Here is a 26,586-nt window from a genome sequence, read left to right as displayed (position 1 = left end):
GGGATAGATCGTGAAAACATAAATGAGAAATATAAATCATAAAGATTTCTTTGTTTATTACGGACTAACTTGTGGAGTCTGGTCTGTTAGTGAAGAGACACAAAAATTTGATTTTCTATTAAAATACTATGGCCTGTTGAGTTGTGTTTCCATAAAAGGCCTGATGTGAATGTGGGGATAAAAATAGTTCAAGGCATTCTTCTGAGCCCATCGCTCTTAATCCCTCTAAAGTGCTTTTTAATTTACAAATCCTGGCGAAGCGTCTGTCTACGGCTGATAGGTGTGTTAATCTAGTTGGTTGTGTGCGAATGCTCCTAAAACTCTTGTTTATAAATCATGTTTTGTTTCACCTCTTCTGCATGTTTATTGCACATTATGTTACCTTCCGATTCCAAATTTAGCATGGATATTACATATTTACAAATCTACGGTCTAGAAGAATGTTTTGAAACAATGCGCCCAAAAAAAGGCTTGTAGGAAAAAACAATGAATTAGGTAACTTCATGTATACAGCCGTGGGGAAAAAAATATGATTTTTAGCTTTTATGAATTCACTTTAAATAGGAATATGTTTTACTAAAATGTTTATTTTTGTTTCATTCTTCTGACATTATTTCTTCCTAATTTTATTGCCCAATTGAAATCGGACAGACTGACCATTATAACAAAAATGATGTATGTCTTGCAGATTTTTACAGTATTTGAAAACAACACAATACTAACAGTCATGTATTCAAGGAACAATTCAGAAACAAATATTTGAGCTTGATTTTAAATGACGGATTTCATGCGTTTGGGCCTTCTGTTTGTTTCGGTTGAATTTCAACTGACACTCGAAAGAAATGGACACAATGCGTGCAGGTTTGCTTTTTAAAGGCAAAACTGGAATCACCTCTTAAAATCATCTCTGGTCATCTAATAAATGTGCATGTCTGCGCCTTCTGGCAACACTTCCAGACCAAAGCTGTGAATCCCTCCTCAAATAACCTACATCCAAACACCCTGAAATTCATCAGCTGACCTCTCGCCACGATGCATCAGACGCCACCTCAATAGAATGTCATTTCAATGTGTCAGAGATGTTGGATTCACTCCTTATCCAGTGGAAAAGCAGCACCTTCTTTGACCTGACATTTCTGTGAGGAGCCATCCGTCTATACCGCAACTGTGAGGTGTTGACAGGATCCTCTGCATCTTCACTGTGAAGTGGCACGATCGCTCTCTCTGCAATGGCATAAAAACAGATGGAGCTTTGAAAATGGAGAACAAAACAAACAATGAAGGAATTACCGTATGATCTTTCATCCGGCTGGAGCCCACATTGCATTGCCCTCCTATTGTTTACTTATTAGCTCCTGTCTGGAAATGGAAAAATTATTAATTGTGTTGTTAAAGTTGTCAAGCACTTTTTTGGATTGGTGACAAACTAAACAAAGAGTGACTAATAATAATGATTTATGGCAAATAAAACTCACAAAATATGGAGATAAGGAGGTTTTAGAAGGACAGCAGTGATATGATATATCATTATTTGAGTGATTAAATTAATTGGCCTAAAAAGAGATGGATTTAAAGATGAATTTGACTGATAGGGTTATTTATTTAATTGCAGTTAAAGGTGCAGTTTGTAACAATTTTGCAGTAAAATATCCAAAAACCACTAGCCCAGTGTTATATATTATTTTCAGATGAGTATCTAAAATATCTCAAATGTTTCAAACTACTTGTAAATCATAAAAAAAATCACTGTAGCTGTAGCTTTAATATCACAATAATAGGGTTATCGCAAATTCTTTTGACCACAATAACTGTGTAGCGAAAATCTGATATTGTCACAGCTTATAAACACTAAGAGCTATGGCAGGTAAAACAACAGGACAAAATTACATGTACGAATTTAGCAGATGCTTTTACAGTGCATTCAGGACGCTTGGCTGTACTTTTATCATGCATTTTCTGGCTAGCACAGCTAGCGCAGCGCTCAACCTGTTGAGCCGCAGGAAATTCTGAGTTCATACTGTATCACACAGTACAAGATAAAAGCAAACCACATCCATAGCTTAATCCATCACCTTTACATTTTTGTTTACTACTGCGCTTTTATTAGAGAAGAGACTCCAGTACCAACAGTGCTTATGCCGTGGAATCAAACACTTGTGCCTCCACATAGCTGCTGAACAGCAGGAGATTTGGAATCACGCCAAAGGCAACAACAACGAATCCAAGGAAATCACAAACAGCACACTTTCCTCTACCCCTCCCTGGATGGTAGATTAGAGCGGCAAGCTTTTATTTTGTTTATCAAAGCTTGATTTTAATTATCCAAAGCTTGCAAAGGAGTCTCCACTGTTTTTACTTCCCAAAATTATTGCGTTAAAGGGATAGTTCACCCAAAAATTAAAATTCTGTCATCATCAACTCACCCTCTTGTTATTTCAAACATGCATGGCTTTCTTTTTTCTGCAGAACACAAAAGAAGATATTTTAAAGAATGTCAGTAACCGAACCACGGCGGTACCCATTGTGTATGAGTACCACATTGGTGAGTAAAAGATGTTAATAAAACCTTAATGCATGTATATCTTTAAGACACTTATTAGTATTTTGTAGAAAAAGCACTTGTGTCGATATACAGCATCTGTCAATTTGACAAATTCCTGCTGTAGCACTCCACTATCAATATTCACTGTAAACTATACCATAAGGTTTGGATAGATAATTGTTCACCATAGACTTCCTGCATTTGTGTGTTATCAAAACAAACATCAGACAGAAGGTTAGATGCAAACAGGCTTGTCTGCATCTACCCTGATACACGAAATTCCATCCTCCTGTTTGGTATCTCCTCCCCCTTCAGTCCCTCCTATAAACTTTGTAGCATGTCGTGAGAGGTCGCGTTGAGTACATCCAGCAGGTTCACTCTGTGCCTTACGTTTGAGGACGATTTGGATCTGGCTGCTGTTTTAGGGGTAAGATTTTAAATCCTCAGTTTTATGTTCATTTAAAAACATTGACTTAAAATTACTGCTCACTGAATTATGTTGATCTTTTTATTTATTTAACATTTTACATATTTTGAAGATTTTTTCCATTGCTTGATGTTACATTTGGTTTACATCAGGTAGAGAGTGATCGAAATAAGAGATGTGCAGAATATAAACTGTCACGCAAAAAGCACATTTGCATTCTGAACTGAAATGTCCCTCACATAAAATTTGTTTCCATGCAAATTAGGAGGCAGCCAACAGTGTATTCATATTTTGAAAGTCTAAATAAATAATTGGTGTATTTTTGAAGTAATTCTTTTTATTTTACTGTACAAACAAAACATTGTCTTTGTGTTTAGTCTTTTGAAGTTGAATAAAAGTCTACCTGCCTTTATTTAACATCAAAACAGTTCGGTAACAAATGCCAGTGTTTACATTACAGCATCACTGGTTCAAAAAATGGATCCTTGATAAGTCCTTCGATCCTTTGCCGTGATATTTTTATCTTCTAGCTGATGCATGTTTACACAAAGTAAAGGAACAGTTTATTTAGAAATGAACTTTCATCATTTTCTTGACATTTATTTTTAAAGTAAATAATGACCAGAGGCTGACCAGCAATATTTCCATATGATACATGGCCTATGTACGTCTAAAGCTGTGTGCGAGGAGAGGCTGTGGATTGCTGAATTTCATGAATTTAAATCTGGTTTATGACATGAGAATTTCGTCTTAAAATCTTTCATCATCACAACGGTGTCCAGGACATTTTCAGTAAACCCTGTGCTCACCTTCCACTTTCATTGAATGTTAAATAACTAAATCTGCTCACACGCATCAATGTAAAGAAATAATCAGTGAATTTCTATGTAAGTTCAGGGTTACAGTTTCATAATTTTTATAGTAATTCAAATGTACATCTACAGGGATTGCATGGTCTTACAACATCCGCTTCATGCTGTAGTGACATTTCCCTTCTACAATTCTCCCGAGCCTCGTCTCTTTTTAATGCTCAATTAACTTGGTTAATATGTTGTTCCCGCAGTATCAAAGGGTGTTGATACAGAATGATGTCCTCCTATAGGAATATGGTCGACACATATGAGCTTTAGTGGAAGCAAAACTAGCACTTCAAAGAAAGTATTAATGTTTGCAACATCATTTAATTAAGAGTGAAGAAGAAAAATCGACTGTTAAAGTCCCAGTGAATCTGTCAAGTTCAGTAAGCACATGGCAAATGGAGACAGTTGATAATGATGTCAGTTGGTAAAAGTGGTTGTTACTTATAAATGCATTTCATTCACAGCTTTTAACAAGAGTGCCGTCCCCAGCAAAACTGAACTGATCAAATCAATTATATATATACACACATATAAACACACACACATATATACATACATATATATACATATACACACACACCCACACATATATATATATATATGTGTGTATCTATGTGTATATGTATGTATATAATATTTACATATTTATTTAATTGTAGTTCTTATTTTTGTGTTGTAACAAAAATTGTTTGTTATTTTTATTATTTTTTATTTCTATATATAAATATTATAGACACATTAGTATATATTAATATATATTTTCCTTTTTTGTTTATTAGTTATTTATGTTAAGTGACAAGTTTTTGCTAAGGCAGCCTTTCTAATTTTCATTTAGTTTGAGGGTTCTTTAAATAATTTGATTTCAACTAAGAGAAACATTTTAAATAGTTTTGGAAAGTTATTTATAAACCTGTAGTGCATAACAATATATTTAGCTACAGTGTTTTAATGTTTAAAGCAGCACATTCTCAATAGAGAATTGATGTTGAAAAAATATTTATTTAGAACGCAGATTTACAACTCATAATCTGTCACCTGTCATTATTTGTTTCCTAAAACATAAACAGTCTGAAATGAAACCATCTCTCCTTTATTTCCCATGAAGCACCACTAGAACCCAAACACCATCATCTGCTGAAATCCCTTCTCTTTGCTCACCCAGTTCGCAGTCTTGACTCTCGCCCCTTGGAACCCACCAGGATGGAAAGAGTGCAGCACATGACACGGTCAGCCATTCGGAGGGCATCCAACATCGAAGTGAACCCGCAGACCAAACGCAACTTACAAGATCTCATCATCAACTTCTCCCTCATCCTCATCTGCCTTCTGCTCATCTACATTATCGTCTTGCTCATGTGACAAAAGGACGACAACCGGCCAAGATCTTGGACAGTTTTGGGAAACTGAATCTCCTTCTGATGATGCGACACGTGTCAATTTGCTGAAATGATTGCACTGATCTTTCTCTTTTTATCTTTGTACAATATATTTGACCTCTAAATGCCAATGAGTTACACACACGCATAAATAGAAATAGGCCTATATGCTAACAAAAAGCTGGATGTTGTTCACAAAAGCAGAATGACATACAAAACATTAACTCATGAGGCTGAAAATGTCTCTTACACCGATGTCCAAAACTTTTTCTTAGTAATCGTTTAGTTGAAATGCAAAATGAATAGTCTAGCCTCAGAAATCATATATGATTCACAGAGAAAAGCATGTGGACACTGATGCAAACTCGCTTGTACATATTGATGTCTCTTACATAAAATGATCAGAAAGTACAAATATAGAGGTTATGTGGATATTTATAAATCCGCAAAATGTTCATATATGTTCTAAAAGATTAAACGAAACTCAAACAGTCTTCTTTTTGAAGTCTTTGAAATTGCAGCACATTAAAAAGCACTTAAAATAATATTTCAAGTACCAAAAACTACCACCCTACAAAAGACGCTAATTTCCACATAAGATGTATTAAAAACCTGTTTGGCATAGATAATATATATACGATACTACCTGTTTTTTTGCAGTTGATAATGTATCGTTTGTAACAGACGGCACAATACAGATATGCGTGTTTGTGTGATTTATTGTCAAAACTGGCAAGACATTGGTATTCCAACAGTTTCAGTCCATCCAGAAAAGACATTTCTATTATAGTATATGAAATGAATGTGCATCTTATTTCATATTGAATAAATGCCTATATCAAAAGGGTAAAATAACAAAAATCACAGTGAAATACCGAGGACAGACGATGAACTATTGAAAACCCAGTTTTACATGCTCTTTAGTTGAGTGTCTTGAAAAATTTAAAAGGAGAAGTACTGTGAAAATAGCTCTTGTTGTTCCTCTTCTTTTGGTGCTACAGTTGCGTCCTCAGACTCAAGAGGGCTGTACAGAACACACAGAAATCAAACACAACCAGTCACACTATGGCAACTTTAAAGATAACATCCTAGTCAAACACTGCACGCGTTGTCTTGATACTACATTGCATTATGTACACAGCGGCCCTCAAAGGTATTTTGCACAATCAAGCCACATTTATTGTAAATGTGTATGAATGTAATTGCATTAGATTTGGGGCCAGATTGCGGCAGCGTAAATGGCTCTTTTGATGTAAAAAAACCTACTGTCTGTATCTACTGAAGACACGCAGCGAAAATGAGTGCTGAAAAGGCATGGACACTGTTTTTGTGAATGACCTTATTGCATAGGAGTTTCCGCTTCAGACGCTTACTCTCTGGGAGATTATTTAAATGAAACATGCAATACAAATTAATTTTCTAAGGTTTGCGCTCCTTATTGTATTGTTATTTTGGGGTTTTATTTAACGCCCCCTAAAATTCTTAAAGTCCAAGTGAAATAAAAAATGACAATGTCAATTTTTTCATTAAAATATTGCAGCGTTTATAGTAAATAGTTTATCAATGTGGGTCGTTCTCTTTTTAAAATGTGTGGGCCCTCATAAACTTCGGTTAAAATCTGAAAATGCACTTCCGGCGGGCGGAGCATCTGTTAACCCCTCCCCCTTCAACTGTAAGTCTGCTGAGAGTTCCATTTAAAAATGCAACGGCTGTTTTTATAGATCCAATCAAATTGCAGAGAAAGACGAAAGCCACTCCCACCATTTTCTCATTCGAAATTCCATAACACTCGGAAATGCTACAAAATGCGGAAGTAAAAACTATTGCACCTTCCGGTTCACAGGGACTTTAAACCCTGCGCTAATTTGCGCTGCTCTTGGTAAATTGCATTGGTTATTACGGCAATGAGATATTGCAACTGTGGTTTTTAATGAGCGCCTTGTTGGTAAATCACCCGCAGACATTTCCGCTCTCACGCTATTCTTCCCTGTTTAGTTCATCTGGATCGCATTAACAAAAATACAACACCAAGTATAATATACAGACACTGAGTAAGCAAACTTTCTAGGCAAAATGTAAAAATAAGATGTTTGTAGAGTTTTAAAAGATAAAACAATTATTTATATATTTGTGAAAAACCCAAAAAGGAAAAATGTAAAAATGCATGCAAAAAATAGTCCGATTTGACTGAAACTTATAATTATATATGTCCTTTAGAATGACCTTGAGGCCAGTTGTCTTGAAACGTCTTGAAAAAAATGAATGAAAAGAGAAATGAAAGGAATCGTTCATACATAAATTCTGTTTTAGAAAATGTCTGTTCTGCAGAAAAAAGAAAATGATACAGGTTTGGAATGACATAAGATGATAGAATTTTAATTTTCAGCTCTATCTCTTTAAATATGTAAAACAATGCAGCATTATGTTTATATGGCATTTGCATTCTAATGCAAAGAAGTGTGGCTTGAGTGTCCAAAACACTTTTTCAGGCCAGTTTATTTTCAGTCAGGTATTGTTTTTGCTTTGGGTGACGGCAGGAACAATCCTATAATGTGACATAAGTAACTATCGCAGATTGACCAATGGAAAGCTGGGCTTCTCTGTTCAAGCATCGAATTAACCCCAGGCACCAAGCAGTCATGCTGAACTTGTATTTCCTCTAAACGATAAATAAAATATGGGCCGGTGCAAGGTGCTGTATAACATTATCCCTCAGCCCGAAGATTTGTGCAAGACTGCCGCCACGTACAGTAACTTGGAAAAGAACATCACGAATACCACAGATATCTGGAGATCATTTGAATAGCTCATTTTAAAATCACAAAAACAACATATGCATGAAATGTAAAGGATGGAGTACAGCTAATGGGCGGGGCTACATTCATGTGTTCTTGAAGGCATGTGCGATGATGTCATGAGATCAACCGCATGCTCGCTCAGGCATTCCAATGCCATTGTGTGATCACACACAGTTTGTGAAATTTCAGTCCTTCTTCAGTCTCAACGGCGCAGTTTTGTGATTATTCAATAAACGTCAACTGTACACAACACACACACACACACCGGACAGAATGAATACACATGATTTACCATGCATATTAAAATAATAGCATTGGATATGAACTGTGTGTGCTGTTTAACCTTAGAGATGCACTAACAATTGAGACAAGTATATACACAATTCACTTGGGACACACGACTGTGTTCTCGCATCAAAACGTCAACAGACAGACTGTCGGTTCTGCCACTGCAGCGCAGGACTGAGACCGTGTGATCCAACCAATGGCAGACAGCTCTGTGGTTTAAGCATGTCTCTCGTACGGTATGTGAAGACAAGAACGTCAAACGGCGAGGTGCATCTCACCTCCGAGCGGAGTCGGCCTGAGGCGGAGGGGTCGAAGGGCGTTGAGCTTTGTTAGACCTGAGCTCAGGGTGGTGAATGGGGGAGTTGGGGAATGACTCAAGGCAGGACGAAGGAACGGATCTGCTCATTGCCCCTTCACTTGGGCTCGGAGAGCTGGCGAGATCGTTCGCAGGTTTTCTACTCTTATGCTACATTAAAAAGGACACACACAGAAAGGAATTGTGGGAGGTGGAAAGTGGCGTCGAATCGTAGCTTAAGAGTTAAAGGGACAGTTCACCCAAAAAGAAAAATTCGGTCATAATTTACTTCTGATGAACACAGAGAAAGATATTTGGAAGAATGCTTGTAATCAAACATGTCTTGGCCACCGTTGATCACCATAGTAGGAAAAAAGACAATGGTAGTCAAAAGTGCTGCAGATCTGTTTGATTTCCTACATTCTTCAAAATATCCCTTTTTTTGTTCAACATAAAGAAATATTAATTAAAAAATATTTCCTCGTATGGAAGTCAATGGTGGCCAAGAACCGTTACAAGCATTCTTCCAAATATCTTTCTTTGTGTTCATCAGAACAAATACATTTATACAGACTTGGAACAACTTGAGGGCGAGTACGAAAGTGAATTTTCATTTTTGAGTGAACTGTTCCTTTAAGGATGACATGGCAATGAATGTCATCATGAATGCAGACAGGAAGTAGAAATGGCAGACACTGACTGCTCTGTTAAAAATCTAGTGAGCAGATAAGATCTGTATATAAGATCAAATAAGTTATAATGTGATAAAGATGTGTCCTTCTCAGAATCTGCATTACGAAAATGAATCCAAGATGGCAGAAAATCTGAGATATTAATTTAAGAAACAATATATATTTATTTAAATAAATAATTTATTTTAAAGAATCAATAGAAAATAGTTCAATCTTATTGACAAGACAATATTTTACTTAATACTTGGCAGCTCAGGAGGTTTTAAAACAGAGCTGATGAAGGCATGGAAGAACTTAATGCATGACAGAACATGGATATAAAAGACAGACGATGGCGACTCAACAAACACAAACGATGCCACAGAAATAAACTCAGGGAACAGTAAAGAATTTTAAATAGTATTTTCAGAACAGCCCATTCCAGCAGTACCTTTGTAAAATATATAACCTTTAAAGTATTATTTTATAATATAAGTTTTATGCTGAGCTCCGTAAACTGTAGATGGAAGACCTTAAAAAAGCTTAGGATTTATGCACCTTTTATTCTGAACTCAGATCAGTGCGACTCTCTAACCTTTATAAGGGGGTTTATGACCCCAACATTAGGATTGGTGTTAAACACTTTGTTAAAGCCAGGCTCTCGATTCACCAACTCCAGCTGATAAAACTTCTTGTCATCCTAGAACAAAGAAACCACAATCAGACCGATTTATGTGCCGAAATAAAATCAATCTGACATTGACTTTCATCTGAACAGATGTACTGTAATGCTTGGCGATAACACATAAAAACAAAATCTGTCTTCGTGCTCTACCGCAACGGTCCATTGTGTTAAACTCTTACCACAAGCTTCTTCACCAGAGATTCTCTCTCACACACCATTTCTCGGAGGTCAGCTATCACCTGGAGATCTTCTGGTCTGCTCTCTCTGTTCCTAAACTTTTCCTCCGTTCCTTCCAATCTGCTCAAACAGACACAGACATTTATAATCATACATCTTAAGGCATCGTAAGGTGGTCATGGTGCAAAGACATTTCCAAAAAGCAGGTATCGGAATAATACAAAATGATAAAAAATTCAATCACTTATGTGGTTTCATTGTGCTTAGAATGCTGCTGCTTACATAGACAGCAAGGTCTAGTCTGGAAAGATTCTTGTATCTAATAATCGGTTTCGGTTATCTGCAGATGTGATGATGCACTCACAGAATCTGCAGAGCAGAGATCTTGTCTTTTAGCAGCTCTTGAGCCTTGTTAAAATCTGACAGCATGATCTGGGTCTCTCGGTTGTGGGTCGCGTTCAGCTCTTCAATCTCCCTCTCCAGTCGCTTGGAAAGGTCCTGTTCATGAGCCCTGTCAAAGAAAGGACATAATGTATAAAGAATGAGAGGCAATTAATTAACAGACTCTGTATAGTGCAAACATACAGCAAATATATAGAATAGACATACAGAAATTTGCTCAGATTTGTTTTAACCGTATCTGGGCCAAACAAACAGACTTATTTATTCAAACTGATTCGTCAGCTCCCAAAAGGACACAATCGTTTTTATGTGCTAGAAAGTAGCTCCTCATTTAAATAAACCCTTAGGAAAACAGCCTCATCTGACCTTGAGGTTTTTATATGGTGAGAATAGAGGACTGTAGTGGAGGCAGATAAATATTCAATTAGCTTCAGATAGACTGACCTTTAGATCAAAATAACAGATTGTGTATGCATAATGCTCTACACCCGTGTAGGATGTTTCAGCATAGTTCTTGCATAAAATGAATGTATGGAAACGGTGATGACTGTAATTTTCAGTTTATAAACTAACCTTTACATTAATGTACAGTAAAACCATGCGCCCTGCAATTCCTTGGCTGAATTTAAAAGCTGATAAACGCGGCCCTCAGCAGGAATACTGTATACCAAGACACCTACGAATCCAATGTTTGCTTCGCTTCTGTTCTCCTGTTATACATTAATCTGACTGTTTTTCATATAAAATCTTCCTATATTAATGTAAAGAACATTCTGTGAAATATGCTTGATATCTGTAATATTGACTAAAGCCATGTCAAAGATTGAAATCACAGTGAAATGAATGGTTTAAATTTAACATTGATGCTTGTTATCTCAGATTAGGAGATTAAAAGATTAAGACTGGTTGTTAAATTTGAGTTTTACTTTTATACAGAGCTATTTGTATTGGCTTTTAAAATATATAATTTTGATTCCCAAAGCGCTCTCACAGAGGTTTCCTGAGGTGCTGTTATGTGGAAACCCGGTCGGCTGCCTGAGCTTTAGAACACAGCCCCTATTTCTTTATATTTTTGTTCTTTAGGTAATGTTATTCACAGAGATGGAAGACAGAAAACGACGAGAGAAGACAGGCCAATGGTATCAGGAAGTGACAAGAGCCAGACTCAAGACATCCACATAAACACAATGGGCCTCATTCATGAAACACTCGTAAGTCTATAAATTCAGAGAAATATGCGAATAAAACGGACCTTACCGAAAACGTTCTTCTTAACGTCAGATTTCATAGTAAAATGTGTGTATGTTTATGATTTCCGATCATTCACAAACAGGGCGCATGCATGCTCATCACAATTAGCATAATCAAGCTAAGCAATAATGTAATTACATCTACGCAGTTCTTGCTTAAAGGGATACTTCACCCAAAAAATTTGTTTTTGCTCGCCTTCGAGTTGTTCCAAATCTGTATAAATGTCTTTGTTCTGTTGAACACAACAGACATTTTGAAGAATGTAGGATGGCAAACAGCACTTTTGATTATACCATTGACAACCATACATATTTTTTCCTACTATGGTAGTCAATGGGGAGCAAAATATGTTTGGTTACAAGCATTCTTCCAAATATCTTTCTCTGTGTTCATCAGAACAAAGACATTTATACAGATTTGGAACAACTCGAAGGCGAGTAAATGATGACAGAATTTACATTTTTCATTCCGAATTTTTATCCCTTCAAAAGCAAAATTGTGAAAAGTAATGCACTAAATCACACATCGTGGGACTTAACCAACATTGCTGAACATTCAGTTGCAATCCCACATTTTTAACCACCACCATGTATAAGGGACAAACATATCAGGTACCTGATGTGTATGTTTGCCTCACTGCGAACACGCAGAACCTCTTTCCCTTTAAGTTCCAGTTCCTTGGTCAAAGTGCTGATGGTCTCATTGAGAGTGTGGATTTCATGGTCCAGATCAGCGATACGGTTCTTTCTACAGTTTACCTCCTGCTGTAGGTCAGATATACGTCCAAAGAGATCTTGCTCCTGTGGGTTACATACAAAGAGATAAAACTTTCATCGCACGAACCACTGTGTGTCCAAATACACCACATGTCTAAAAAGACAACCACAAGTATAAAACTTGAAGCACACTTGAATGATTTGCTTAAAGTATCGGGAAGCTTTGTGCCAAACCCAGGGGCTTTCAAAATGTGTATATATGTAACATTGCCATATATATGTAATTATTAAGATGCATTAAGGGAGTGAGACAAACATGAGACTGAGAGAGAAAGAAATACAGAGAAGGAAAGATTATAAATCAAATAGAATGGAAAAGAAGTGTAAAGGCAGGTTATGAATTCCCCCCAAATTCAGAGCTCAGGAGCTCATTCTTTATTCATTGCGGTTATTCTTCAAATTCATGTAAAGTTCAGCTTAGCCTGGAGACATTTTATAATAGCCACTGCTTCCGGTTCTCAGAAGAACTTATGCTTACACTGTATTCTCAGAAACCACACGCAGGTCTCGAAGCCCAGAGTAGAAATGTATCATCTGTTTTTTTCTTTAATAAATCCAAACAGACAGCTAGCCCGACACTCACGCTGAAACATTAAGTTACAAGGCCAATGTGGGATTTTGGTATTCCAGTTGGTTATAGTGCTTGTGAAGGCAATTGAAATATCCCACAGACTTACCATAAAATAGCACAGAGACTTAGAAGTTTCTAAGCACTAAGCAAACAACCACAACATCGTAGCATCATCTTAGCAACACACGGCTGGCATGACAACATGGCATTGTGAAGTCACATTTTCTCCAAAAACTTAAACATTTTCTAAAAACTAGAAGAACTAGTGTTTCCTTTAGGCATAGTTTACTCACAATTAAAATTATTTCAACATTTGCCGACCCTCATTTCATTCCAAACATGTAGGACTTTCTTTCTTCTACAGAAGTCTCCCATTGTATCACAATGGTTTTGAATGACACAAGGGTAAATAAATGATGACAGAATTTTGATTTTAATCAAAGTAAACGGACAAAGCTGTCTTTAAAAAAGTCTGCTATACAAAGGGCAGAGCTCTAAAAACAAAATCCTGCAAAGCTGACAAAAATGATAATAATCTTTGAGGATAACAATGATACAAATCATCTGTGGCTATTCGGTTTTGCTCGGGTCAAATGCGCTTATCTAGTTCATAAAGTTCTCTTGGCCCTGTTGCTCTGACAGAATAAGCTTCAAACACAGACAGAATTCAGGCTACGGCCGGATCACGAACAAGCAGAGAACGTAATAAATAAAACATACACGAGGTCTTCAAACACCATCATTTTTAACAACACAAATATGAATGAATCATGACTCAAGTCAAGTCTTAATAAAAATATTATATTTAAAAAAGATTTCCTAGAAAAGAGTAGTTAATGAGTATATATTTTTAAAATGAATATGTTATGTATATATAAATAGTATGTATATAAGTGTGTAATATTTACGATATGTAATATTGTTTTTTTTTTAAATAACTTTAAACCAATTTTTGGTTGCAATGTTCACAGAAAATATTATTCACACAGACCTGAAGACGTGTATTTTTTTTATTTACCTTAATTTACCTGGTTTGCGGATAACCCCCATTTCTAAATGGTTTAGCCTTCCGGTGCATTTTGTTATTGAGGTAGTACTTCATAAAAATGTCTCACGTGTTCTTTGCAGCGCTCAATAGAGTCATCCAGCTCTCGTTTGGCGGCCTTGTTCTCCTTCAGATGCACTTGTCTCAGATGTTCAATGGCAGTGGCATGAAGATGATTGAGCTCTGACCGCAGGGAAGCTACGGCAAAAACACAAGTCAGTATAAACACAAGAAAATATCAAACACAAAAAATCAACATCCTTTTCCATAACGACTATTGGGTAGACACAATACGTGAGTCACAGCCTATTACCATCATAGTCTATTATCCTCATGGTCTATTATCTTCACAGGTTAAGACATTTAGACAGCGAGACATTTAACCCCACCGTGCGCCAAGAAGATTATCTCTGTAAAAAGTTGCTTTGGATAAAAGCATCCACAAACATATACTTACATAACATGAGCACATACTGCATGAAAAGCCTCGATTGACCCGATTCTTGGCTCTGAAACTGGGGTGTTGTGTGTGATGGTATATTTAATGGGGATGTGTGACTCACCCAGCATAGCTTTGCCCTCATCCTCCAGCTCAAAGCGTAAGGTCTGCAGCTCCTGCTCCGACTGTTGCCGGAGGATCTCTAGGGTCTGTCTGTGAGCATCTCGCAAAGCGTGTAACTCTTCCCTCTGTTCCTGCTTCATACGGTCCTCCAGGTCCTACACAAACACACACATACAAACAAAGGAGATGGTTAAGAATGAAAAATACATCTGCCGCCGCTTTCTAATTCTTTATTAATATTAGAATTTTAGGAAACGCATATAGAAAAGCACAAATGTAACTATGGTAATTATGTTGTAACTAAAACAAAATCTAAAATGATGTAATTTAGGAATTATTTTAGCATCTTCTAAGTAGCAACCCTCCACTTATGATACAAAATAATATAAGAATATAATGGAAAATATAATGCAACATATTGAATAACGTCGGATCCAAGTGCTTATATTTTTCAATACATGAAAAATGCATGTGTTATGTATTTTTCAATAATAATATATTGTACTATATGTATAATACGTAATATATTAACAATGCATCATACTATATATTTTCAAATTTATTTTTAATTATTTAATACGTTGTGAGTTAATACATAGGAAAATATACAGGGTCAACAGGCTAGGATGCTTTAAAAAAATTGTATTGAAGGATGCCGAGCTCTTATTGGTCCATCTGTTACTCCATGTCATATACTTCAAAACCTTTTTTCGAAATAACACAAAGTCTTAATATGCTGGCACCATTATATTTTTGTCTATAAAAAATGTCAAACATTTATGAACATGATCAAAACGATTTTATGACAATGAGAAATGACCCTTAACTTTTGAACCGTAGATTATTAAAAAAACACGCATGCAATGCATAAAACAAAAGCGTCTGCCAAATGAATAAATGTAAAAGGGATAACCTGCATCTATATGCAAGATGATACAATGATAACAGCAAAGAGCATAATTTAAAAAAGAGAATCATTCATTTCAACCCTTTACGGTCTCATTTAATGAATAGTTTTCGACTGAAGATTTGAAGAAGCACTACGAAATAGAGAAACGTCTCAATATTGACAATAATGTGTGATTCCTGGGTTCTCGCCCTCACCTGAAACACTTATACATGCAGGCTGCACATAAGTTATGTCTTGCACATGTCTGTTTATACGTGTGCGTGTTCGGCCGTGCTGGATCAGATGGTGCAGTTACCCTGAGCTCCATCTGTTGCGTGTCCTCCATATCCTGCAGGGCACAGCAGTGGACGTCCTGCAGGCGGCACTCTCTGTGCTGATGCTCCAGCGCAAGCTCCTGCAGCTGCTGCGCCAGGTGCTCGCGCTCCTGGCTAAACTGCGCCTGCAACTGCTGCAGGGCGTTTTTCGACTGTGACATCTGCAGCTCCAGGCTCTGCTTCAGCAGAGAGATCTGACACGAGAGAAAAAGGTTAAAAAGACTGAACTGCGGATGACTCGGATTTGGGAGAAGCTCACTCTTAAAAATAAAGGTGCTTCACAGCGATGTCATTACAGAACCATTGGTTCCACAAATAACTATTTATTTAAAGGTTCTTTAAAGAACCATCTCTTTCTTACCTTTTTATAATCCAACAAACCTTTTTTCTCCGCAAAGAACCTTTTGTGAGTCAGAAAGGTTCGTTGGATGTTGAAGGTTCCTTATGGTACAAATCATCCTTTGTTACAACACTAAAAATGTATATCCCTCATTGACTTCGCAAGGAGTGTGTAGGACTCATCTTAAATAAAATTAAAAAAATTATAATAAATAATTGTCAATGGAACCACACATGCCATAGAGATTTATTCTAGCTAGTGAGTATAAAAAACACTGCAAACAGTTTGTCATATTTTCCTTCCACACAAGATATATAAGCGTAGGAAGCGTAGAAATTAAGATTCGCATTTAGAGAATATATCTCCAATTACGTTTATCCCAAAGGCAAACTTTATTTTTGTTATATATATACAAACTCATTCAATTGTGTTAGATTTACAAGAAACAATGTACCAGTGGGGTAAGAACAATAAACGTGTATCTTATAAAGATATGGAAATCTTATCACACAGTTTTGATAATGGCATATATTTGTTGTTATTGCAGAACAACAAGACAACCAAGAAAATGAATTTTGTGCGATAAATAAAATTACCTCGGAAACAGATCAGGAAACAAAACAGGAAATCAACATGTACAGACAGGAAGCTGCTATTCAAATCTCCATGCAGCTGTGTCATGAGTTATACGAATTAAAAATTCATTTAAAACCAGTTTTTTTTCTCCCGTATCCCTAGGTAACCTGAAATGAGAAAAGTTATATATTCATAACAGCTCAATCTGCAGGAGAAGAGGGGTTTTAATTCTCTCGGACTGATAAATAAAATAAGTACAGGATTAAGATGAAGCAGAGAATATGGTGAGAGCATCTCCACATGCACCAAACGGCAGGCCCGAAATAGACACAGAGGCAATAAAATGAGGCCAACAAAGAGGAGAGCGTTTCACTGGAGCCTCAGGATGAGGTTATACTGCCTTTGAAACTTGTTTTAACATACTGCAGAGGGATTTATTAGATTGAGAATTACGTGAGGTTGAGACCACGTTAGAGTTATTGCACTGGATACGAAATGTGTCATGCAGCTTACTTTCTTTGACTTCCAGTTAAAATATCTAAACACCCTTTAAATAAGACACATTTACTACATATCAGAAGTACTGTAGAAATAACATGGCAAATTCCATGTAAGGGGACCCAGAAATAGCTCATTCTAATGCAATAAAAACATTATTTAAGGCTTTATTAGGTAATCTGCTTTTCTGTCATCCTCCAATAAATGACACATTGGACCTTTAAAACAGCAACCGTTTAATAGTCAGATAAGCGGCGCCTTTTTAACTTTGCGTTACCTGTTCCAAAAGGTCCTCCACCTTCCTCTGCCAGCTCTCTCTGGCTGCCATCATCTCCAGATCTCTCTGTTGGGAAAGTTGCGTCAGTGCCACCAGTTTCTCTGCCTGATACTCGGCTGTCAGCTCCTCTCGCATACCCTTCAGCTCGGCCCTAGAGATCATGCAATAACAAAGAGACAGATAAACAAAGGGCGCAACTGACAGACACAAGGATGCATTACTTTAAAACTGTTTATCTCGCATAAACAAAATAAATGTCTCATCTTACTACAGTTTACACAAATAAAGCATAATTTAATCCAAATGCACGGTTTGGGGAAAAGGATTTGTTGAACAGGTTTTGATGCAGGACATACTGCCTCCATTTAACAGCCTTTTATATTTGATTTAATGTGTGCTCCACATACCAAACAGACAGAACAGTCACGGTTTATTTAATTTAATGCAACGTGCAAATCTGAGCTCTATTTTTAGCACTGTGTACATCGTGTGCGCTTCGTGTTGCACCTCAGAGCGTCGGTCCACTTCAAGTCCAGCTCCTCCGTGATTTTGTCCATCTTCTGCTTCTCGTCTGTTTTGACGGTGATGATCCGAGCCTCATGCTGCTGTTTCTGGGTCTCGATCTCCTCCTGTGAGTGTTTGAATCGTGGATAATGATTCACCGCAGGAAAAGCAAAGAGACACAGTTTGCCGTAGAGCCGATTACAAAAACTAGATTTTAAGGCATGCTAGCTTTTTCCGCACTTTCCGGCCTTCAGCGGCGAACAAAAGTGACTGTTTTGGGTGCCTTTGATATTGAATGAGGCTTGATTTTTCTTTTAACATCACAGTCACGCTCCATTATCCATGTCCTATTGCGGTGATTGCCATATGAATTTGACTGAATTAAACACATGCGTCACGCTCCTACAGCATGAACGTTTTACCTCGACAGCCTGCCTCTTGTTTTTCCAGCAGAATGAGAGATTTACTCATTACGCAGGTTGTAAGTGATAAATAGAGTAAAAAGCAGAGTGTTTTACTTGTAGGTCTGTGAGAAGGTTGGATGTCTCTCTCACTCTCGCCCTGGTGACGTCCAGCTCGATGAGAAGCTTTTCCTGGCTGTCTTTAAGACAGGAGATGTGTCTCTCAGCGTTATCCAGATTTTCTTCGCTCTCTTTGACAAGATCCTTCAGATTAGCCACCTGAGATAAACCACAATGACAGTTTAGGGAAACTTGGATATGACAACAATGAATACATGTGGTAGGTCTCTCTGCAGAGTTAAATATACGGTGTAGAGGAACATTTTGTATGCACATTTACATTTTGAATGCTGAAAATTCTGTAATAAGAACTTCATGTTTTTAAGTATTAAAGGGATAGTTTACTGCCATCACTTGTTATTTTTAACCTGTAGGACGATTCTTCTTCTGCAGAACACAAAAGAAAACATTTGTAAGAATGTTTGCAACCGAACAGTGGTGGTACCCATTGACTTGCATTGGTTTTGTGTCCATGCAATAGAAATCAATGGGTACTGCCTTTGTTCAGTGACCAGCATTCTTAACAATATCTTCTTTTGTGTTCTGCAGAAGACAGAAGGTCATAAATATTTTAAATAAGAGGGTGAATAAATAATGACATCATTTTCATTTTTGGATGAACAAGTAATAAATGATGTGCATTTAAAAACACACCTACAGTACGGATAGTCCTTTTAACATAATTTCTATTACTATTTTGGATGGATAGTATTTGAATTGGGACACAAGATGCAGCAGCAGGTTGTCCGGCAGATCAACAAACAAATTTGAACTATTAAAAATCTAAAGGCTTTTTTTAGAGATTATCTGTGAAAAAACTGCAAGACAGTGGTGGATCTAAACCTCTTGGTTGGCCATATTCAGCTTAGTAGTAAGTTCCTCCCGTATGGTTTCCAACTGTTGCTGCAGGTGGTTCCTCTGCTCCTCCAATGACAGACATCGAATCTCGAACTGTTGTCTCATCTCCTGCGTCAGCAGAAATGAAAAGACAACATTAGAATAACAAGAGCAATTAAAGAAGAGATACATCTAGACAGTGTGACAATCTGCCGCTGGCAGATGGAGACGATTTAATTACAGCGAGGAAAAAGCGTTGCTGAGCAAAGAGACATTTTCAAAAAGTAATGTGACGTGATTGCCACGAGATGACAAGTAGATTAGTCTCGATATCCGACGTGAATCAGAGCTATTTTCGTGGCACTACAAAACGGGAATGATATCACTGTCACTTTGTCACCATTGCAATGAGAAACGGCTGTTTGCATAATCAACACCATTCAGCAGAAAATGTCTTTTAGCGGAGCTCTCAGGAGTGGAATAGATGATTTGGGAACAGTGGTAATACACCGGTCCTGTTTAACAGAACTGAATATTTATACCGTATGTTTAATTTGTCTTGCATACGGGAAGCCCAGCTTTAATACACTTAGGAGATGTTACACTTTATTTTTAAACAGTGTATTAAACAGAACTCAGAGAATAGCGAAACACGGCTACTAGAACAAATCCTACAGCAAACAGAAATATAAATTTGTCTTCTTTGGCAAATCTAAAGCCCCAAATCCTTACACACACACACACACACATATATACATGTTCTTACATTGAGTAACTGGCTCTTCTCTCTCTCTGCGGCATTGCGTGCGCTCTCCTGCTGGTCCTGGTGTTTCTCTTGTAGTTCCTCTAAGGATTCCGTATGGCTTTCTTTTAGACGAGACGTTTCCTCCTCGTATTTGGCCCGGACACGTGCCAGCTCCATCTCGTAGTTCTGCTTTTCCTCACGGAGCGACTGCCAAAACAACACAGCATGTTCATTTACACCCTTGGCCTTGTCAGATCTTAACAATGTCGTGGTGAAGACCATGATAATTGTTTCCAGTCGTCAGTGTTGGATTTGTTACCCTAAACACTTTTAGATGAGGTTCTGTATCTTTCAGCTCTACGGTTTGTATCAACGTCACCTATTTTAGGACATCCACATAAAAGCGTAAAAACTCTGCTATAAGCAGAAACAAATGAGAGGTAAAAAGAAACCGCAAAAATGATGACTGTTTGCAAGTTTCCTTCAGGCGATGAGGAATGAGTTTCCCTCACCTGCTGATTCCACACTGCAGTAACGTATTTCTTACTTAATATTTTGGTTTCGTTTTCCAGTTAAAATATATATATTTTTAGTAGTCACATTAGCTAAGATATTAAAGGTCCTGCGTGTTATTTTTCGGAAGATCTATTTACAGAAATGCAATATAATAAACATTACAATGTCTTTCAAAGTGTAAACGTAATAAAGCGCTATATGTTTTTATTACCCTACATACACCGCGTGTCCCCCTGCATGGAATTCGGCAAGTTGTTTCTACAGTAGCCCAAAACGGACAAACCGTGGGTATTCCAGAAAGCAGGGACAACTTATCTTCAACTAAACCCTGAACTCTAGGTTGATTAACCCACACCTTGCTTACTCTGGGTTCCAGAATTCAACCTCACGAAAGATACCAAGAGTTAACACGTGTCACAGAAACAACATGAAGACATTGTCAATGGATCACAGATTTCAGGAGTCAACATGGAAATGGCCGGGAAGCTTAAAGTTTTTCACGTTATAAATCTTTTTTTTTCACCGAAGGATTAAATCGGCATCTGTGTATAAAGTGGGTTATTAAAAACCATAAAAATCAAATTATTTAATTGATACTGTATGTTAACCACCTTAAATTAATTATTTAACTAAATATATAAATAGTTTAAATATATGCTCAATTTTTATACTGAAATATAAATATTATAATATTTACAAAAAGTGTAGATTTGTAACTGTTATTTTAATGTTACAAGAATTGTAAGGTGTGCATACTAGTTTTGCATCCAATCATATTTGGAGATTTAATAATAGACCTAATTAAAAGTATGTCCAGTATTCAATGTAAAAACATAAAGCCTTAAATTTATTAAGAACAGCTCACAATATTTTATTTGAAAGATTATTTTATTTTAAAAAGGTTACATCAGTTAAATCAGTTGTGAATGCTCAATCAGAAGGGCTGTGGCTGGAGTAGTAAAACTATAAAATGTTCAGATATTGTAGGCTACGTAATCTGTGCTTCCAATCCATCTTGACGCTCATCGAAAGCGCACGCATGCGCAGACAACCCCTGAAGCTCAGTAACATTTCCATGAAATGAACTAATCCTGGAACCTAACCTGCTCCGGAGTAGGTTATCTTCAGAGAGTTATATGCTTTGGTTATCTCCATTTTTGGAACCGAAAGGTTATCAGCTAACCTACCCTTAAACTTACCCAGGTATGTCACATAGCCAGCTTTCTGAAGTACCCTCCGACTCTACAAAGTGCGTTTCATAAATACGTTATCTACTTCGGCATAGAAGCGAAAACGTGACGAAATCTTTGTCCTGTGAGAGCCGTCGTAGGGCTTTTAAAAGGGAGTGGGGAGGAGTGGAATGAGCCATTGGTTGCAATTCGCAATCTCACCACTAGCTGCCACTAAATTTCAAACACTGGACTCTTGCAAAATTTGGGTCACATAATGTTTGTTTATGTTGCTAAAACCACCTAAAGATATTTGTACTGATAAAGAAGACACAAATACTAAGATATTCTTTTTTTCACAGTGGGCCCAAACTCACACAACTGGTCAATCTATTGGTTAAGCCAATGTTGCCACATTAAACTAAAAAAAGAAAGATTTAAAGCCCATAAAAGCGCTTTTTGGTGAAGTCAACCTTGTACAGATTTGCCTGTGCATTTTAAGGTGGGATGGGAGAATAAACTAAGAGAATAAAAGCCAACAAGTAATTTACCTTCTCTAAATTGAGGATCTTCTGGTGCTGTTGTTCTTCAAGTGTTTGCATCTGTTTCTGAAGTTCCTCTCTTTCTTCCTCCAGCTGTAGGATCTTCTCCTTCAGACGGTTCTGCTCGGAGCCTAGATCCCTGATGGTGGCCTCATGGCTCATTTGGGTAGCTTGAAGAGAGCCGATTTGACCTGTTGAAATAAAAAACTAACTTTGCATCAAGAGAATCGTTCACGTACGTGCTCATTGTACCTACGCGACAGGTTAACATAAAGCCAGCCAATCAGATATGAGGACTGGTGATATCAGCCAGTAATAAATTGTACATTTTTGTGCAATACGCATCAATGGTCAGTAAACAGACTGTGGGTGGTCGGTGGGCATGCTGTCTGTGGCTCCAGAATAAGATGACCAAAGCCCTGCCACACCACAATCACAACCTCCCACATCGCAGAGTTGTTCACTCTCATACAAGGCTAAATACATTTTATTTGGCCATGACATTATTCTCACTGGCTTTGTGAAGAATTTCATTGGCCTGCTGCTGAACTCGATCCCTGCTTCCATCCAGCTCATATTCTGTGTCCTTTAGCTGCATCACCCAAATCTCGCCGTCCTGTATCACCTCCTCCAGCTGCTTGTGTAACTCCTGCCAAAAGAGAAGACTCAAAATGATTTCGATAATTCTGAACTCTTCAATTTAATATATTTATTTTGATACAGTTTAATGGTGTTTAGTCTGGGCGCTTTGTTTCTAATAACAATGTCCAATAATAAAATGTTTTAGATTTTTTGTTTAAAGGGATAGTTCACTCAAAAGTGAGCATTCTGTCATCATTTACTCATTTCAAAATTCACCTAATGTGAATAAAAAAAACAACCCCTGAGATATCAAAGTGCACATTGCCAAAGTAACACCCATCTCTATTCACGGCGCGTGCTGAAATCCGCACCTTGATCGTGACCTCCGCATTGTTGAGAGACGCCTGCAGTCTGTTGGTTTTGTCTCTGCTCTCTCGCGCCACCTCCTGAGCTCTGTGTAAATCAGCGCGGAGCTTGCACAGCGTCCTCTGAAGCGCTCCCTCTTGCACCTGAAACTCCTTTCTCAGTTCCACCTCCGTCCTCTTCCAGGCCAGCAGGTTCTCGGTCGTGAGCTGCTGCGTCCGCCTCATGGCCTCCAGCTCACGCTCGTAGAACGCCTGGGCCTTGCTCAGCTTAGCATCATACTCCTCCACCAGCCGGACCTTGTCCTGTGTCAGCTCCTCCACGCGCTCCATCAGCGATTCCAGCTCGTTACGGTGCAGCTCCGCCAGCTTCTCCTGCTCCAGACTGGAGGACTCGCTCTGGTTCTGCTGGCTTTCCAGCAGCTCCTCCACCTCCTGCTGGTGGGACGACTTGAGCTCCACCAACGCCCGCCGTTTCTCCTGCTCGAACTGAGCCTGCACCTGGCTGAAAGAGCGCAGCTTCTCCTCGAACTCGTGCCGCATCTCCTCCACCTCGCGGGACATGGAGACCACGCGCTGCGTGTGCTGGGCCTCCGTGCACAGCTGCGTGTCCTCCATGCGCTGGCGATACATCTCGAATTCGGCAAGGGCTTGACGTTTCATGTGCTCGTGCAGTTCCACTGATTCCTCCAGGGACTGCAGGCGGCGTTTCAAGTCGGCCTCGTCTCCGATCTTGCTCTTGTAGAGGAAGATCTTCTCTCGAGTCTCCGTCAGGATGTGCTGCACCTCATCGTCGTGAGCCTCCTTGAGAGACTGAATCGCGTCTTCGTGCTCGTCGTTTTTCGTGTTGAGGGCATAAATGACCTAGGAGATAAACAGTTAATGTTTTGGCATCTCTTTTGGATCTTCTTTTTAATACCCAGAAACACTCGATAATGCATGACATGAAAAACTAAACTACTAAAAGAGACAAAAATACGAATAGTCACTTTTCATAAACCTAAGGGATCAAACTTTATAATATAGGTAGGGTCTATATCAAAATTCACTTCTGCAGTCATTCAGGTTCAATCGCTTTCTCCACCCAAGCATTTCATAATTTTCACGGTTCTCTTTCTTTGCGCTTAAGAGTTTCACATCAAAGCAAACAGCCTTCACTTGCTGCTCGCGCGCTGCCCTGCTCCTTTTCATCTTGAATTGATTCCTTTGTGTCGCATCCCATGTTATTAACATACTGTGTAAGACATTCTGTGTTGCACAATTTGTAATTTTGCATTGTAGCCTTAAGTAGGTTACGATACGGTACCGATATCAATTTATGACCAGTGAAACTGAATTTTCTTCACAGCTCACTGTAATGCGTCAATCATGTCATTTACGTCTTTAAATAACGACGAAGAACAGCAATTATCCTTGAATTTTATTAACATTTATATTCTGTTTGGGAGATTAGTTCGATTTTGAATATCCTGTTGATGCGTCACAGCTTTTCCTAATCTTGATTACTAACAATTTTGAACATGCATCAAGCATTCATTATTAAAAATGCAAAAATACGTAACAGCACAGATAAATGCAGTGCATTTATGAGATTCTCTGATCTGATGGTGTTCACGTATAGCAGCATATTCCTGCCCTATTGCATTTTTCTACAATGTGTTTTACTCCAGAACTCTAAGCCAAACAGAAACAATGTTATTGTTGGTACTGCACATTTCTGCAACGTGGTTACATGCATGCTGTGACAAACCGGGCTTCCAGCATCAATAATATCCGCCTGCTGGCTTTTGTTTGGGTCAGGAGAGCATTTTAATTAAAATATTTGCTATCTGTAATAACAGATTACTGTTATTGTTTTTACACGTAACGTCACCATCCCCTGGGACCCCAAACACAAATCAAGACTGATCTTTGCAATAAAGATGCACGCAGGACTCATTACATAAAGGTGTTTGAGAGTTTTTTTGGAAACTAAGCAAAGATTAGCAGCTTGCAAATCGTGTCCAGGATTATAAACAGATGTTTGCAGCGGAAATACCATGTGGTTCAAAATTGCAATATGTAGGGCATCTTCTCTGGGGGATAAAGATTAAACATCACGCAAAATATTAAAGTTGTAAGAAACTGCGGAAAAATGTGACTACATTTCATGCTTCCTCGAAATCCAAAGCAATCACCAGGTCAAATGATGATAATACTACCAACCTTAGTGAGTTGTGCTATTTTTTTACTCATCTTCAGGTGCAGGTCTTGAGTGTACTCCATGCACAGAGCAGAATCGTACAGCAGATTGCTGGATGTAGAAGACGGACTGGTCCCCGATCCAGAGGCAGCAGGAGCATTGTTGCCTGGAGCTGCGCTGTACGGCTGCTGCCATCCCGTTCCCGTCGCCATCTTCACGTACCGTCACGACAAAAAGATCCCCGCGAGTGGGTTAAGGATGATGCTGCGACATAGCCGTCATCCGTATGAATCCATCCAGGTCGAGCGTGCTATTCCTCACCCACATGCTAATCACTGCATTGGAGAGCACCGATGAAAGGGTTGCGTGTTCAATATTCGAGGAGATTTCAGTATTCCGAACGACTGGCATTAGCTTATCTCGATGCGCGCAGAGGCATGTTATTTGTATCTTTTAGTGAACGCATGCATGACAATGTGACCGTGCATCCTCACACGCAGCGGATGCGGAGCGGGAGAGATGTGCAGACCGAGAGAAGGAGTGAGAGAGTTGTAAACGATGACGTAAGAGCTGTTAGGTCAGTAATGCGCGATCATCTCGTTTTCGATTTTATTTATATACGAATACAAACATGTAGAAAATGAAAACGATCAAATGACCTAAAATGCTAAACAAGCACCATGTCAATTAAAACTAACTGACACACAGCTATCGCATGCAGTGCATCTGTGCTGTTATTGCGTTCGGCTGATGGTTCCGATGGCACATTTCCGTACGGATTTAGCAAAATCTTAAATGTTTAGGAAATGTCGCATAAAGTATTTCAAGTGTGTTGCGTTAGCCCATACAATGCACGACATCAAATCATGCTTCACAAATCTACCTCACGTGCTTTCAAAAATCAAATGCATGCCGCGTTTGGATTTAATTTATCAATGACGCACCGAGTCCATAATCGTTTTTTGGTCATTAATGCCCCCTACTG

The 26,586-nt window shown here is 38.2% G+C and overlaps 2 protein-coding genes across 4 annotated transcripts; one reads left to right on the top strand and one right to left on the bottom strand.

Moving 5' to 3' along the window:
* The first annotated feature begins 2,880 nt into the window (after positions 1-2,880).
* On the top strand, positions 2,881-5,315 carry pln2 (phospholamban 2). Of its 2 annotated transcripts, none has more exons than XM_079458498.1 (2): positions 2,881-2,969; positions 4,992-5,315. In XM_079458498.1, the coding sequence occupies exon 2, from the start codon at positions 5,030-5,032 to the stop codon at positions 5,186-5,188; it is 159 nt and encodes a 52-aa protein (XP_079314624.1). In that variant the 5' UTR covers positions 2,881-2,969; positions 4,992-5,029; the 3' UTR covers positions 5,189-5,315. The 2 variants fall into 2 exon arrangements, with proteins under 2 accessions (XP_079314624.1, XP_079314623.1); XM_079458497.1 differs by having other exon boundaries at positions 2,909-2,969; positions 4,935-5,315.
* A 590-nt stretch (positions 5,316-5,905) lies between these two features.
* Positions 5,906-26,106, bottom strand: fam184aa (family with sequence similarity 184 member Aa). 2 transcript variants are annotated; one of them, XM_079458495.1, is made up of 18 exons: positions 25,625-25,941; positions 23,429-24,283; positions 22,989-23,124; positions 22,485-22,666; positions 20,270-20,455; positions 19,510-19,632; positions 18,664-18,825; positions 18,149-18,270; positions 17,642-17,792; positions 15,932-16,144; positions 14,728-14,881; positions 14,235-14,362; positions 12,388-12,572; positions 10,484-10,630; positions 10,122-10,239; positions 9,853-9,957; positions 8,570-8,757; positions 5,906-6,229 (listed from the first exon to the last, which is right to left on the bottom strand). In XM_079458495.1, the coding sequence occupies exons 1-18, from the start codon at positions 25,811-25,813 to the stop codon at positions 6,148-6,150; spliced, it is 3,426 nt and encodes a 1,141-aa protein (XP_079314621.1). In that variant the 5' UTR covers positions 25,814-25,941; the 3' UTR covers positions 5,906-6,147. The 2 variants fall into 2 exon arrangements, with proteins under 2 accessions (XP_079314621.1, XP_079314622.1); XM_079458496.1 differs by lacking the exon at positions 8,570-8,757 and having other exon boundaries at positions 5,908-6,229; positions 25,625-26,106.
* Between the last annotated feature and the right edge of the window lie 480 nt (positions 26,107-26,586).

The sequence above is a fragment of the Barbatula barbatula genome (assembly GCF_947034865.1).
Source record: "Barbatula barbatula genome assembly, chromosome: 6".
Classification (NCBI taxonomy): domain Eukaryota; kingdom Metazoa; phylum Chordata; class Actinopteri; order Cypriniformes; family Nemacheilidae; genus Barbatula; species Barbatula barbatula.
Note: the sequence above shows the minus strand (reverse complement) of the source record. Positions and strands in the feature narration are given on the sequence as shown.

What these genes read in the sequence shown, in the direction of transcription:
- pln2 (XM_079458498.1), top strand. Translation starts at nt 5,030, where the DNA reads ATGGAAAGAGTGCAGCACATGACACGGTCAGCCATTCGGAGGGCATCC.
- fam184aa (XM_079458495.1), bottom strand. Translation starts at nt 25,813, where the DNA reads ATGGCGACGGGAACGGGATGGCAGCAGCCGTACAGCGCAGCTCCAGGC. An exon ending in TGAGGGCAAAGCTATGCTGG is followed by an intron (nt 14,363 to 14,727) that starts GTGAGTCACACA and finishes TTTTTGCCGTAG; the next exon opens with CTTCCCTGCGGTCAGAGCTC. An exon ending in TTGAGCGCTGCAAAGAACAC is followed by an intron (nt 12,573 to 14,234) that starts GTGAGACATTTT and finishes TGTAACCCACAG; the next exon opens with GAGCAAGATCTCTTTGGACG.